Source organism: Oncorhynchus tshawytscha, linkage group LG25 (assembly GCF_018296145.1).
Source record: "Oncorhynchus tshawytscha isolate Ot180627B linkage group LG25, Otsh_v2.0, whole genome shotgun sequence".
NCBI lineage: Eukaryota > Metazoa > Chordata > Actinopteri > Salmoniformes > Salmonidae > Oncorhynchus > Oncorhynchus tshawytscha.
In genome coordinates this window covers 23298928-23314814 of record NC_056453.1, presented here as the reverse complement: position 1 = coordinate 23314814, position 15887 = coordinate 23298928, and the positions used below count along the sequence as shown (strand labels likewise).

The window sequence follows — 15887 nt, the reverse complement described above, 5'->3', positions numbered from 1 at the left end:
CTCTACTCCTTCTTTCTCTTGCAATGCCACCCTCTCTTCCCCTCTTACTCTCTCTCTCGATCTCTCGCTCCCTCTCCATCTTCCCCTTCTCTCTCGTTCTCCTTCTCAGAAGACTTCAGTCCCCTTTCTTGCCCTCCTCCTCTCTCCTCCTGTAGGGTAAATTGGATTGTGTCCATGTCAGTAATGAGGAGATGTAGGAGAATAAATAGATATCTCAATAAACACCTTGCCTCTTATTGCTTCTCCTCTGCCTCGTCCTCCCTTCATCCCCTCCTTACCTCCCTCCCTTTGTCTTTATCATCCTCTCTCTCCATCTCTCTCTTCTTTTCTCTTGCACACAGTAATATGACTGTGTCTGTGCAGCTCAGCCTGTGTGTGTGTGTGTGTGTCTGGGGTGGCTCGTCCTTCATGAATATTCTAGTTGATCTGCAGGCGGTGACAATGACAGAGTTAATGACAGTGATAGATGGAGAGACAGCACTCCTTTAGCGCTCTCCCTCCTTCTTTCTCTCCGTCCGTCTACCTCGGCCGATGAGTGAGTGTGTGGTCCTGTGTGCGTGGGTGTGGGTGTGGGTGTGAAGGCTATAAGTTAGCTTGTAAATCACTTGTTTAGGGGGCGGCAATAGGACAAATCAAGTCATATTATTTTCACACCACTTTAAAAAATATATATTTTCACACCAGAAAGAAGTAATGTTTTTCCTCTCTCTTTTTTTAAGGTGAGGATGTTTTGACCTTTGACCTGCGTAGCCTGGCGACCCTGGCTGCGGCCCGCAGTCTGGAGCTGGGGGGAGGAGCTACAGGGACGGGGGAGGGGCAGCAGTGTACCGTCAGAAGGACCCTCAACCTGCGACGGAAATGCAGCTGGATGCCTCGCCACGAGCCGGTATGTGTGTATGCCAAAACATACATAGAACTGTATACACTCACATAGAACTGAACACACACACTTATACATATAATGCACATGTACAGTATGTATATACAGTGGGGCAAAAAAAGTATTTAGTCAGCCACCAATTGTGCAAGTTCCTCCACTTAAAAAGATGAGAGAGGCCTGTAATTTTCATCATAGGTACACTTCAACTATGACAGACAAAATGAGGAAAAAAATCCAGAAAATGTCATTGTAGGATTTTTAATGAATTTATTTGCAAATTATGGTGGAAAATAAGTATTTGTTCACCTACAAACAAGCAAGATTTCTGGCTCTCACAGACCTGTAACTTCTTCTTTAAAAGGCTCCTCTGTCCTCCACTCGTTACCTGTATTAATGGCACCTGTTTGAACTTGTTATCAGTATAAAAGACACCTGTCCACAACCTCAAACAGTCACACTCCAAACTCCACTATGGCCAAGACCAAAGAGCTGTCAAAGGACACCAGAAACAAAATTGTAGACCTGCACCAGGCTGGGAAGACTGAATCTGCAATAGGTAAGCAGCTTGGTTTGAAGAAATCAACTGTGGGAGCAATTATTAGGAAATTGAAGACATACAAGACCACTGATAATAAAGTTTGCTAGAGAGCATTTGGATGATCCAGAAGAAGATTGGGAGAATGTCATATGGTCAGATGAAACCAAAATATAACTTTTTGGTAAAAACTCAACTCGTCGTGTTTGGAGTTGCATCCAAAGAACACCATACCCACTGTGCAGCATGGGGGTGGAAACATCATGCTTTGGGGCTGTTTTTCTGCAAAGCGACCAGGACGACTGATCCATGTAAAGGAAAGAATGAATGGGGCCATGTATCGTGAGATTTTGAGTGAAAACCTCCTTCCACCAGCAAGGGCATTGAAGATGAAACGTGGCTGGGTCTTTCAGCATGACAATGATCCCAAACACACCGCCCGGACAACGAAGGAGTGGCTTCGTAAGAAGCATTTCAAGGTCCTGGAGTGGCCTAGCCAGTCTCCAGATCTCAACCCCATAGAAAATCTTTGGAGGGAGTTGAAAGTCCGTGTTGCCCAGCAACAGCCCCAAAACGTCACTGCTCTAGAGGAGATCTGCATGAAGGAATGGGCCAAAATACCAGCAACAGTGTGTGAAAACCTTGTGAAGACTTACAGAAAACGTTTGACCTCTGTCATTGCCAACAAAGGGTATATAACAAAGTATTGAGATAAACTTTTGTTATTGACCAAATACTTATTTTCCATCATAATTTGCAAATAAATTCATTAAAAATCCTACAATGTGATTTTCTGGATTTTTTTCCCTCATTTTGTCTGTCATAGTTGAAGTGTACCTATGATGAAAATTACAGGCCTCTCTCATCTTTTTAAGTGAGAGAACTTGCACAATTGGTGGCTGACTAAATACTTTTTTGCCCCACTGTACATACACACAAGCTACATTTTATGCGTTACAATACCAACAAGCTCGCACAGTTTCACTGCAGAATGAGACGTTTTTCCACATTTCTCCAAACGTCAAATTTCGAAGTTGCAAACGTGAGTGCTTATCACTGGGATTGAACACGCAACCGCCGGAGCTCGCAGATTACACCCATCCGCCACCCCTGTCCACAAACCCCAGCAAAACCCATGCCTACTTGATTGTAATAGCATTCATCATTGCCCCTAGTGGCGACGTCCTGTATTTAGGCACATGAGCTATATTTCTGCCCTTAGTGGATTGTTTTGACGGCGTCTCCCGACGTCCTGGGGACCTGCAAAAACATCATATTTCAACTTGAATCTGGAGTGATCTCTCTGAACGACACACAGTACAGTCCATTTACAGTCTACTATATATTTAATGTCTGTTTGTATTGCAGGTGTGTCCAGTGAAGGCTGCCATGGAGACGATGGATGAGGCGGAGCTAGCGATGCGAGTGCAGCTAGCGGAGATACAGAGACGTTACAAAGAGAAACAGAGAGAATTAGCCAAGCTGCAGAGAAAACATGACCACCAGAAAGCAGAGACCTCTCACAGCCCTGTTCGCAGACGACCTGGTCGCCCCCGGAAACGCAAGTCTACCCCGGGTCCCAGCGCCTCAGATGGCCCCAAGAGACTCAGGTGAGTGTCTCCGCAGGGGTTCTTCTATTCAGATATGCTACATGACCAAAAGTATGTGGACACCTCATCTTCTGAAATCATGGGCATTAATATTCAGTTGGTCTCCCTTTTGCTGCTATAACAGCCTCCACTTTTCTGGGAAGGCTTTCCACTAGACATTAGAATATTGCTGCAGGAACATGCTTCCATTCAGCCACGAGCATTAGTGAGGTCGGGCACTGATGTTGGGTGATTAGGCCGGGCTCGCAGTCGGCGTTCCAATTCATCCCAAAGGTGTTCTATGGGGTTGAAGTCAGGGCTCTGTGCAGGCCAGTCAAGTTCATCCACACCTTTCTCGACAAACCATTTCTGTATGGACCTCGCTTTGTGCACTGGAGCATTGTCATGCTGAAACAGGAAAGGGCCTTCCCCAAACTGTTGCCACAAAGTTGCAAGCACAGAATCGTCTAGAATGTCATTGTATGCTGTAGTGTTAAGCTTTCCCTTCACTGGAACTAAGATAAACAGCCCCAGACCATTACTCCTCCTCCACCAAACGTTTAAGTTGGCACTATGCATTCGAGAAGGTAGCGTTCTCCTGGCATCCGCCAAACCCAGATTCATCCATCAGACTGCCAGATGGTGAAGTTTGATTCATCACTCCAGATAACGTGTTTCCTCTGCTCCAGAGTCCAATGGCGGTGAGCTTTACACCGCTCCAGCCGACCCTTGGCATTGCGCATGGTTATCTTAGGCTTGTGTGTGGCTGGTCGGTCATGAAAACCCATTTCATGAAGCTCCAGACGAGCAGTTATTGTGCTGACATTGCTTCAAGAGGCAGTTTGAAACTCAGTAGTGAGTGTTGCAACCGAGGACAGATGATTTTTGTGTGCTACACGCTTCAGCATTCGGCCGTCCCGTTCTGTGAGTTTGTGTGGCCTACCACTTCGCAGCTGAGCCGTTGTTGCTCCTGGACTTTTCCACTTCACAATAGCAGCACGTACAGTTGGCAGAGGCAGCTCTAGCAGGACAGAAATTTGATGAACTGACTTGGAAAGGTGTCATCCTATGATGGTGCCACGTTGAAAGTCACTGAGCTCTTCAGTAAGACCATTATACTGCCAATGTTTGTCTCTGGAGATTGCATGGCAGTGTGCTCGATTTTATATGCCTGTCAGCAACGGGTGTGGCTGGAATAGCCGAATCCACTAATTTGAAGGGGTGACCACAAACCTTTGCATATATAGTGTATATTTACTGTACTTATATGGCTTTCAATAAAGTATTGTACCCTGAGATGAACCTTGTTGAGAATCTTTATGAGAGGAACTGCTACTGCTGAGTGGAGGAACTGCTATCTCTCTCGCTCGCACACACAAATACACACACACACACGCATGCATGCACGCACGCACACACACACACACACACGTACTGAGCATGTGTGTGTGTGTGTGTGTGTGTGTGTGAGTGTGTGTGAACCTGGTAGTAAACCCGGTGTGGTTTCTAAATGAGAGGGGTTAATAGATTAATCAGCTCAGAGGAGAGACTCATTAATCATCATTAATCACATTTAATCATATTTATCACCACCATTGATTATGTCCTGACTCCCTCTCACCCTCAACACATATTAATATGGCTGGACAAAGTCCCCATGTAAACTTATCACAGTGATGAATGACTCACCAACCTCTTCTTCTAACACATACACTTGAGCGCGCAGGCAGGCATTCACAAAGGCATGCACACACACACACAGGATTACAAAGCAAACCCCCTAATGCCCTACACATGCTCTCTCTCTCTATCTCTCTCACACACACACACACACACACACACACACACACACACACACACACACACACACACACACACACACACACACACACACACACACACACACACACACACACACACACACAGTGTTAAATTCCAGTGTTAAGTCATCATATTGATGAATGTGTTTTCTGGCTGTGCTCCACCTCTGATAGTGCGTGTTCCCCTCGCTCTGATAAACTGATTAAACAAACTCAAGGTTTATCACGGTTACCACACTGATTACAACGAACTAATGAAAAATGACAAAACACACACACACACACACACACACAAAAACACATACACACATTGCATGATTTTACATACTGCACAGATAAATGCATAGACGACACACACACATATTTGTTTAATTACTGGAGCTGGCTGGTATGTGACAGGATGTATTTTTTGTCTTAATTAATGAGCGTGGTATCAATAGTTTATTCCTTCATCTCAGAGGGGGGTGAGAGCTGCAAGAGGTAGAAATGTCTGGACTGGTCTGTTGGTGGCAGTACTTGTTGACAGAGGTGTTGGAGAGAGGAAAGGGGGGAAGGGTGTTGTTATTGTAATTTAATACTCTGTTAGGACTGGGACCTCACGTTATGATATTATCTCGATACTTTGGTGCTATTACGATATGCATTGTGATTCTATGCGTGATTTTATTGTGATTTGATGTTCCAAACATATTGCTCACTATATGTCTGCTGCAGAGGGATGAGAGACAGTCATGAGAAAACTAGTTTTGGTCAGTCATGGAAATAAAAGTGATGAAAACAAATTGTCTCCCTATAGAGAGCAATAGTAATGGCGTCTTTTTGTAGGCACTAACTCCGCCATGGTTCGTTGGACATAGCCTATGGGAAGATGAATGGAGTTTTTGTAGGGTTTTTGGATAAACGCCGAAAATAAGGTCTGTGGTAAACACAGGCTTAGCAGATCTTATATGTTTTATTCTATGAGATAATCTTCATCAGCTACGTCACTTTTTGAAGAATTTACGTGATCAAAACAAGCACATAAAGACTTCCTAATTCATAAAGGTCAAGTTAACTGACTGATAATGTCTCATAGAACGAAACGTATCAGATCTCATAAGCCTGTGTTAACCTCAGACCGTATTTTCGGTGTTTATCCCAAAACTCTATTATTTTCTCATTCATTTTCCCATAGGAAAAGCTGAACAAACAAGATGTAACTCATTTTTGATTTTATAACTACAAGCTGGCAAGCTCTATTTAAAAAGAAGATGGAGAACAAGCTATGAAGGAAAAATACTGGAGTTTTGGTGCAGGTACAGCAAACTAGGGCAAAAATAATATTGCAATATTGTCAAAACGATACGATGCGATATATCGTCACAAAGAATATCCCGATATGTAACTGTACCATTTTTTTTCTCCAATCACTATTCTCTGTGGATTTACGTGACTCTACGTCAACTGACTGCCGTTGCACACTGACAGAGGGCTAACGCTGGGGCTTGGGGCTGACTGGAGGTCAAAAGGTCAAAGGTTGAAAGGAGTGGTAAGGGGTGATGGTGACAGACAGGTTAAGGCTGGGCCATGGATGGTTGATGTGGGGGATGGGTATGGGGGACGTGGGAGTTTGTTAGGGGCAGTTTAGGAGTTTTCAGGAAGCTGCCCACTGGGAACGCACTGGTTGAATCAACATTGTTTCCAAGTAATTATAATGAAATTACGTTGAACTAACTTGGAATAGGCGTTAAATCGACGCCTGTGCCCAGTGGATGGCTTCTCTGTAGATCTTAACTTCAGCAGAAAAGTTTGTATTTGTCTGAAATGACCAACTAGACCACCTCGTATTTCTCTCAGGTTTCACATTACAAATCCTATCTTCCCCTCCTCTTTTTCCTGCTCATCCTTTCCTCCACTCATTCCCTACTTTATCCTCTAAAATCTCCCTCTCTTTTCCTCTCCTCTCCCTCCCTTCTCCCTTTACTCTGCTCCTTCCCCAAATCTACCTCCCTCCTCCCTCCCTCTCTTTTTCTTGATGGGAGATGCTGAGCACTCTGTGGGAATATAGGATTCACCTGCCTCAGACACCAGCTGCTCACAGCAGTGTGTGTGTGTGTGTGTGTGTGTGTGTGTGTGTGTGTGTGTGTGTGTGTGTGCACTTTGAGAGATAAAGAGAGAGAAACGGAGACAGAAAGAGAAAGAGAAAGAGAGAGACTGGGGAGAAAGAGAGAGAGGAGATGAAGAGAGAAAGAGAGAGAGGAGATGAAGAGAGAGAGAAAGAGAAAGAGAGAGAGGAGATGAAGAGAGAGAGAAACGGGGACAGAAAGAGAAAGAGAGAGAGGAGATGGAGAGAGAGAGAAACGGGGACAGAAAGAGAAAGAGAGAGACTGGGGAGAAAGAGAGAGAGGAGATGAAGAGAGAGAGAGAGAGAGAGGAGATGAAGAGAGAGAGAAACGGGGACAGAAAGAGAAAGAGAGAGACTGGGGAGAAAGAGAGAGAGGAGATGAAGAGAGAGAGAAAAGGGGTAGAGAGAAGAGTGGTGTTCAATAGAGGTTAGTGTTTATCGATCCAGCCCTGGAGCGCAGGTCAATGGACAGACTCCCTTGAGACTGCCTCGCCTCTCCCTCTCTCTCTCTCTCTCTCTCTCTCTGTCTCGCTTTCTCATGCTCTCGCTCTGTGTGCTCTCTTTTGTTAGCTCTCTCTCTTTTGCTCCCTCCAACTCTCCCCATCCCCCTCTCTCTCTCTCGCTCTGTTTTTCTTCAGTAGCTGTCTCGCCAGCTATATCTCCCACTTTCTTGGTGTGATTCAGCAGGGTCTCATATTCACACTCCTCTTGGATATTTCAGAGTTTACCGACAGAATGCTTTCTCTTCCAAACAGCCTCCGAACGGGAAAATAACCCCCCCCATCTCTGTACTCATCAAAGGCCAGAGAGAAGGGAAAAAAGGGAGAGAGAGAGAGAAAGAGAGACAGGGAGAGAGAGAGAGAGAGAGAGAGAGAGAGAGAGACAGATAGAGAGAGAGATAGAGAGAGATAGAGGGAGAGAGAGAGAGAGAGGGAGAGAGATCGAGAGGGAGAGAGATCGAGAGGGAGAGAGAGAGAGAGAGAGAGAGAGAGAGAGAGAGAGAGAGAGAGAGAGAGGAGAGGGAGAGAGAGAGAGAGCAGAAAGACATGACCTGTTACCTTTTCTTTGATCTTCTTTAGCCTTTCTGTATTCACCTCCCCATCTTTCCCCCTTTTATAAAATCCTTCTCTCTCTCTCCTTCATTTGTTTTAGGGCGGAGGATGAGGAAGCAGAAGGGGATGGAGAGAAGCGGAGGAAGAGGATGACCAATCATGGCTTCCTCAAGAGGAGGAGAGGTCGTCCCAGCCTGAGCTCCAGATTAGCACGGAGGGTGACCCAGCTGAAGCAGAAGGCTGTGGCCCAGAGAGGTGCCCCATCAGGGGGCATGCACCGCCACAGAGTGGACCCCAGACCTGGAGCCCACGCAAACTGCAGAGAGAGTGACAAAGGTAAAACACACACATGCACTCCACACATGCACACATGTATGTACACATACACACAGGCACACATACACATGTAGACCTTGTACCTCATACACTCCCTGACACTAACACACCCATGTCTCCATGTCCACCCAGCAGCCAATACATCCAGTGCCCAGCAGGACTGGGCGCCCAATCAGGGGGTGAGGAGGAGGAGGAGAGGTCGGCCAAAGGTCAAACAGGGCGGACCATCGACCAGAGTCCTCCGCAGAGCGGGCGAGGACTCTGTGAACCAGGAAGTGAACGAAGGGAAAAGCAATAGCGAGACCTCCGGCCAGGGTGAGTTACTTCTCAATGAGATGTCTCCCAGCTGTGTGTGTGAGTGTGTGTGAATGTGTGAGTGTGTGTGAGAGTGTGTGTCAGTGAGTGAGATGTCTCCCATCACGGTGGCCTTCTCTCACTTCCCGGCTCGTCTGTCACACCATTAAAACCGTTAACGGCTGCCTACTGGCATGCGGCCCCCAAACCCGCGCTGTAACGTGAACCTCGCTATCGCCTCTTTTAGAATGTCACACCCCTGCCCCCCCCCCTGCACCCCCTCAATCCAACCAGTAGAGACACAATGTCCCCTTTCCTCAATAATCTCAAATGAACATTTCATAGAAATAAAGTGAAGTGTCCCAATGTCTGTCAGTTGATTAGGTCCTGTGTGTGTGTGTTTTTGCCACTATCTGCCTGTCCCCTCGCAGGCAGCGAAGTGTTTGCGATGTGTGTTTGTGTGAGAGAGTGTTGACGAGAACACTGAGTAAGTGACAAGTGTGTCAGCAACGTGTCGACACCCGACACGACCCCCAGTCAGCCACCCACAGCTGCCAATAAAGATCTGATCTGTGTGTGTGTATGTGCATGTGTGATTGCGTGCTTGCATGGGTGCGTGCGTGATTATTTGTGTGTACAGTAAGTGTGTGTCTGCTTATGCTTGTCTGAGCATGACAAAGAGAGAAAGCCATTGGGTTTCCTTGACCGCAAAAATGACTGTTTAAATAAGTAGTTCAAATACGTGTCGATATATTATATGGTAAAAAAATTGGGAAGTTATATTATTTTATACTAATATAACTGCTCAGAGAAAGAGACTTTGTATAACAAGTGATACTTTTTGTTTGTTTATTGGCACCACTGCTTTCAATACCTTTCAATCTTTCAATACCTAGGGGTTCTTTTCTTCTCATGCTTTCTCACCTGGACACCAAACCCACACTGGTGTGCGTGGCCAAAGAGATCTATTTTCATATCATCTGACCAAAGCACTAGTTCCAATCCAAGTGCCAATGCTGTTTAGCAAACTCCAGGTGTTTACATTTGTTGGGTGACATGAAAATAGAGGTATTTGGCCACGGACACCAGTGGTGGATTTGGGTGTCCAGGTGAGAAAGCATGAGAAGAAAATAACCCCATACATACAGTAAAATATGGTGGTGGAGCTTTGATATTATGGGGCTATTTTGCTTCAACTGGTCCTGTGGCACTTGTAAAGGTCACCGGCATCATGAACTTTACAGTACCAGGATATTTTAGTCATGAACCTGTTTGCCGCCAGGAGGCTGAAACTTGGCCTCAAGTGGATCTTCCTGCAAGACAATAACCCCGAGCACACAACAACATCCACAAAGAAATGTTGCATTGACCACAAAATCAACATTTTGCAATGGCCATCTGTCTTCGGACTTGAAACCCATTGAAAACCTGCGGTTTGAATTGAAGAGGACTAAGGACATCGAGGTTCTTAAAGGATTCTGTATGGAGGACTGGTCAAAGATCCCTCCCAGTGTGTTCTCCAACTCATAAAACCTTCTAGAAAAAGGCTCAGTGCCGTTATCCTTGGAAGGTGAGGTCAATCATTTTTACCCCTTCCTTTTTGAGAGAAACATTTATTACTTGTTGAACAAAATCTCTTTCTCTGAGCAATTGTATTAGTATAAAAGACAATAATTTACCCCCCAAAAATGGAACATTCAACAAATCTCAATATTTGTTTTATTTATTTTATACAGTCATTTTTGCTCATCTTTATCAAGGGTGTCAATAATTTTGGACCCCACTGTAGCTTCTCTACACTGTCTTTCACTAGAGCCTGAGCTTGAGATGGTTGTGTCACAACTGATCTCCAGTCAGTTTCTAATCGATTTTATTGATCCCTTACTTCCACAGAGGAGGAAGATGAGGGGAGGTATGACAGCGACAAAGGAACCAATGACGTCAAGACGACGCCACCATCCTCCAAAGACACACCAATGAACACTGCTGCGATTGGCCCAGCCGCTAAGCTTCAAGCCAATCAGAAAGCCAGGAGCAAGAAGGAGAGGCAAGGTGATGATGCAAGCATGCCCAGTGCGGAGCTGAGAATGAGAGGAGCCCCCTGCACGCCACGTCCTGCTACTGCAGACCGGAGACGCCCAGAGCTCCAGGAGCCACAGGGGGCAAGGAGAGGACCTGTACCTAACTGGAGGGCCTCATCAGTGGGCAACAGCCTCGAGGACAGCAGGGGGGTCCAGGGACCTCTGGCGGAGGCCGAGATGAAGAGCTCAGAACCCCAAAGCATTCTGGGACAGGTGAGGAGGGGGAATGAGAGGACCTGGGGGGAGGGACTGTGGGTCTCTAGGTTAATCAAAAACTGCTTCCTCTGTTAAAATCTCCCTCAACTACTTGAGACTGTTAAAATGCACGTGTTACGGTTTCTCTCTAGCTACATGGTGATTATGATCATTGTCTATAATGCTAACCTGTCCTGACCTGTTTGGTTGTTCCAGAGGAGAGGCTGCTGGCTGGAGACTGAGACCCAGAGAGAGGACACCACCAGGGGCAGGAAGAGCAGGAAGAAACAGGTGGGGATGGGGGTCAACATGGGTGGAGGGGGAGGGGGGTCATGAGAGAAGGAGGGATAGGGGCAAACAAAAAGAGGCAGTGTGAAACAGGAAATGGCAGTTGGAGTCCTGAGCAGGAACAACAGGTAGAGTAGAAGAGAGAGGATGAGTGGGCATGGAGGAATGGGGAAAATGTACATAATGTAACTGAAAAGGTGATATAAATGTGCTTTGGCGAATTTAAGTCAGAAGCTACCGCATGACTTATCTTATTATTACCAAACTGCATGAGCTGATCAGTTTTAAACAACCGTGAATCTGTCAGCTGGTGAGATATATGACTGCTGAATAAGTGTGATGTCGTTTGTGTGTGTTTTGGTGAGAACAGCCCTGAGGTGGTTGCCTCTGACTGATCTTATCATAGTCATATGGAGGGAATGTGACAAACACATGACTCTAAGCAAACAGCACAGAACAAAAACCCCAATCTACACACACATACTTACTAAACTCACACACATGCGCGCACGCGTACTAAATACTTATACCCATTCATGTGCGCATACACACAATTTCCACACACACCAACCCAGAGAGGTGAGTAATATTCCATACCCTCTGGTGATGAAACCTCTGTCACTGTAATATATTGTCCCTTCATGTGGAAAACACCCACACACAACACACACACACACACACACACACACACACACCCTTACACACACATCTTTCAAGCAGTAATATATGGTCCTTTCTTTGGAAAGCCCAGATACAGGCAGAAACCTGTTGAACAGGCTGATTTTACAGCTCCATCATCAGTCATCATTAGGAAACCAGCTTAAACCGGAATAGTACAGGGGCTGGTGTGTGTGTGTGTGTGTGTGTGTGTGTGTGTGTGTGTGTGTGTGTGTTTTGGGCGGGCATGTGTCGGTGAAGAGGTGTTTGTGTGTGTTTGGTGGACAGGGGTAGTTCTGACAGCAGTAAATGGCAGAGGTTACAGGGTGTGCATGCTTTTGTTCTAGGCCTGCACTAAAATACCAAATTAAACGATGAGCAATGAATTTACGATAATCGATCATTTTAATAATCATTTTAACTTGCCCAAGCCCCCCCCCACCCCCCGCTTCTTCTTCACCAAAATCCAGACAGCTGATGTTCTGAAAGAGCTACAAAATATTGATCCCTACAATTCAGCTGGGCTAGACAATCTGGACCCTCTCTTTCTAAAATTATCTGCCGAAATTGTTGCAACCCCTATTACTAGCCTGTTCAACCTCTCTTTCGTATGGTCTGAGATCCCCGAAGATTGGAAAGCTGCCGCGGTCATCCCCCTCCTCAAAGGGGGAGACACTCTAGACCCAAACTGTTATAGACCTATATCCATCCTTCCCTGCCTTTCTAAAATCTTCGAAAGCCAAGTCAACAAACAGATCACCGACCATTTCGAATCCAACCGTACCTTCCCCACTATGCAATCTGGTTTCCGAGCTGGTCATGGGTGCACCTCAGACACGCTCAAGGTCCTAAACGTTATCATAACCACCATCGATAAAAGACAATACTGTGCAGCCGTCTTCATCGACCTGGCCAAGGCTTTCGACTGTGCCAATCACCGCATTCTTATCGGCAGACTCAATAGCATTAGTTTTTCGAATGACTGCCTCGCCTGGTTCACCAACTACTTCTCTGATAGAGTTCAGTGTGTCAAATCGGAGGGCCTGTCGTCCGGACCTCAGGCAGTCTCTATGGGGGTGCCACAGGGTTCAATTCTCGGGCCGACTCTTTTCTCTGTATATATCAATGATGTCGCTCTTGCTGCTGGTGATTCTCTGATCCACCTCTACACAGACAACACCATTATGTCTATATCTGGCCCTTCGTTGGACACTGTGTTAACAAACCTCCAAACGAGCTTCAACGCCATACAACACTCCTTCCGTGGCCTCCATCTTCTTTTAAATGCAAGTAAAACTAAATGCATGCTCTTCAACCGATTGTTGCCCGCACCTGCCCGACCAACTAGCATCACTACTCTGGACGGTTCTGACTTAGAATATGTGGACAACTACAAATACCTAGGTGTCTGGTTAGGCTGTAAACTCTCCTTCCAGACTCACATTAAGCATCTCCAATCCAAAATTAAATCTAGAATCGGATTCCTATTTTGCAACAAAGCCTCCTTCACTCATGCTGCCAAACATACCCTCGTAAAACTGACTATCCTACCGATCCTTGACTTCTGGCGATGTCATTTTCAAAATAGCCTCCAACACTCTATTCAGCAAACTGGATGTTGTCTGTCACAGAGCCATCCGTTTTGTCACCAAAGCCCCATATACTGCCCACCACTACGACCTGTATGCTCTCGTTGGCTGACCCTCACTACATATTCGTCGCCAAACCCACTGGCTCCAGGTCATCTATAAGTCTTTGCTAGGTAAAGCCCCGCCTTATCTCAGGTCGCTGTTCACCATAGCAACACCCACCCGTAGCACACGCTCCAGCAGGTATATCTCACTGGTCATTCCCAAAGCCAACACCTCTTTGGCTGCTTTTCCTTCCAGTTCTCTGCTGCCAATGACTGGAACGAATTGCAAAATCACTGAAGCTGGAGACTTATATCTCCCTCTCTAACTTTAAGCATCAGCTGTCAGAGCAGCTTACAGATCACTGTACCTGTACACATCCAATCTGTAAATAGCACACCCAACTACTTCATCCCCATATTGTTATTTTTCCTCTTGCTCTTTTGCCCCAATATCTCTACTTGCACATCATCATCATCTATCACTCCTGTGTTAATTGCTAAAATTGTAATTACTCTATGGCCTATTTATTGCCTTACCTCCCTAACCTTACTACATTTGCACACACTGTACATAGATTATTCTATTGTGTTATTGACTGTACGTTTGTTTATGTGTAACTCTGTGTTGTTGTTTTTGTCGCACTGCTTTGCTTTATATTGGCCAGGTCGCAGTTGTAAATGAGAAGTTGTTCTCAACTGGCCTACCAGGTTAAATAAAGGTGAAATAGTGCTGCGATGGAACAAACGCCTGCACACTCTGTAGCTATCCAGGAACATGGGAGGGCGACCACTGGTTTAGGAGTTTAAAGATGTATATAGTCTAATGATGTAATTTCCTGTCGCAGGCTAAAGGCCGTGCAGTGAGCCGGCTGCTGGAGAGCTTTGCGGCTGATGAAGGATTCCGATTGGACGAGGAGAGTAGCTTCTCCGAGGGGGAGGAGGAAGACATGGAGCATATATCTCACACACGCAGAGCACCAGGTGAGAACACACACACACGCTCACACACACGCACACACGCACACACACACACACACACACACACACACACACACACACACACACACACACACACACACACACACACACACACACACACACACACACACACACACACACACACACACACACCACAGGGTCACAAACCAGTCTAAATGTTCATATTTTTGTCTCTCTCGTTCTTTCTCGCTCTCTTTTCTGCCTCCCTCTCTCTCTGCAGCAGTGCTTAACTGTGTGCTGAGCAGGGAGATGCTGGTGGATGGTCTGAAGGTGTTGATATCTAAGGAGGATGAGCTGCTGTATGCTGCTCGACTACACACTCTGGACCTGCCTGACATGTAAGGCACTGACACCTACTGATACCTACTGATATGGCCTGCTTAATCACCGATAGACATGTTGATGTAAAGGACTGGCTGACTGGCTTGTAATACATTTAATACAATCTCTGTCTCTCTGTCTCTCTCTCTTTCTCTCTCTCCGTCTCGCTCTCTCTCTCTCCTAGATTCCGTGTAGTGATTGAGGGGGAGAGGGGGAACAGACCAAGGATCTACTCTCTAGAACAGCTATTAGAGGAAGGGGTGTTGGATGTGCGGCCGCAGACGGAAGCCATCTTGACTGCCGGGATGCGTGTTTGTGCCTACTGGAGCGAACGCTCCCGCTGCCTCTACCCTGGATACGTCCACAGAGGGGTTCTGGGAGAGGAGGAGAAGGAGGGCAGTGTGATGGTGGAGTTTGATGACGGAGACAGAGGAAGAATCTCTCTGCCCAACATACGCCTGCTACCCCCAGGTTATCAGATACACTGTGAGTACACCTCTCTCTCTCTCTCTCTCTCTCTCTCTCTCTGTCTCTCTCTCTCTCTCTCTCTCTCTCTCTCTCTCTCTCTCTCTCTCTCTCTCATATATTCATATATATACACATTCCTGGAGTGTAAATACAGTGCCTTGCGAAAGTATTCGGCCCCCTTGAACTTTGCGACCTTTTGCCACATTTCAGGCTTCAAACATAAAGATATAAAACTGTATTTTTTTGTGAAGAATCAACAAGTGGGACACAATCATGAAGTGGGACGACATTTATTGGATATTTCAAACTTTTTTAACAAATCAAAAACTGAAAAATTGGGCGTGCAAAATTATTCAGCCCCTTTACTTTCAGTGCAGGAAACTCTCTCCAGAAGTTCAGTGAGGATCTCTGAATGATCCAATGTTGACCTAAATGACTAATGATGAGAAATACAATCCACCTGTGTGTTATCAAGTCTCCGTATAAATGCACCTGCACTGTGATAGTCTCAGAGGTCCGTTAAAAGCGCAGAGAGCATCATGAAGAACAAGGAACACACCAGGCAGGTCCGAGATACTGTTGTGAAGAACTTTAAAGCCGGATTTGGATACAAAAGATTTCCCAAGCTTTAAACA

The 15887-nt window shown here is 45.9% G+C and overlaps 1 protein-coding gene across 1 annotated transcript in view; it reads left to right on the top strand.

The window, feature by feature from the left end:
- The window catches only part of bahcc1b (BAH domain and coiled-coil containing 1b), a 68790-nt gene that overhangs the window by 43487 nt on the left and 9416 nt on the right, over window positions 1-15887 (top strand). The window contains 9 exon segments of the mRNA XM_042306141.1: window positions 720-886; window positions 2784-3025; window positions 8081-8316; window positions 8449-8631; window positions 10504-10904; window positions 11103-11177; window positions 14310-14445; window positions 14684-14801; window positions 14969-15270. Coding sequence (XP_042162075.1) covers window positions 720-886; window positions 2784-3025; window positions 8081-8316; window positions 8449-8631; window positions 10504-10904; window positions 11103-11177; window positions 14310-14445; window positions 14684-14801; window positions 14969-15270 — 1860 coding nt within the window.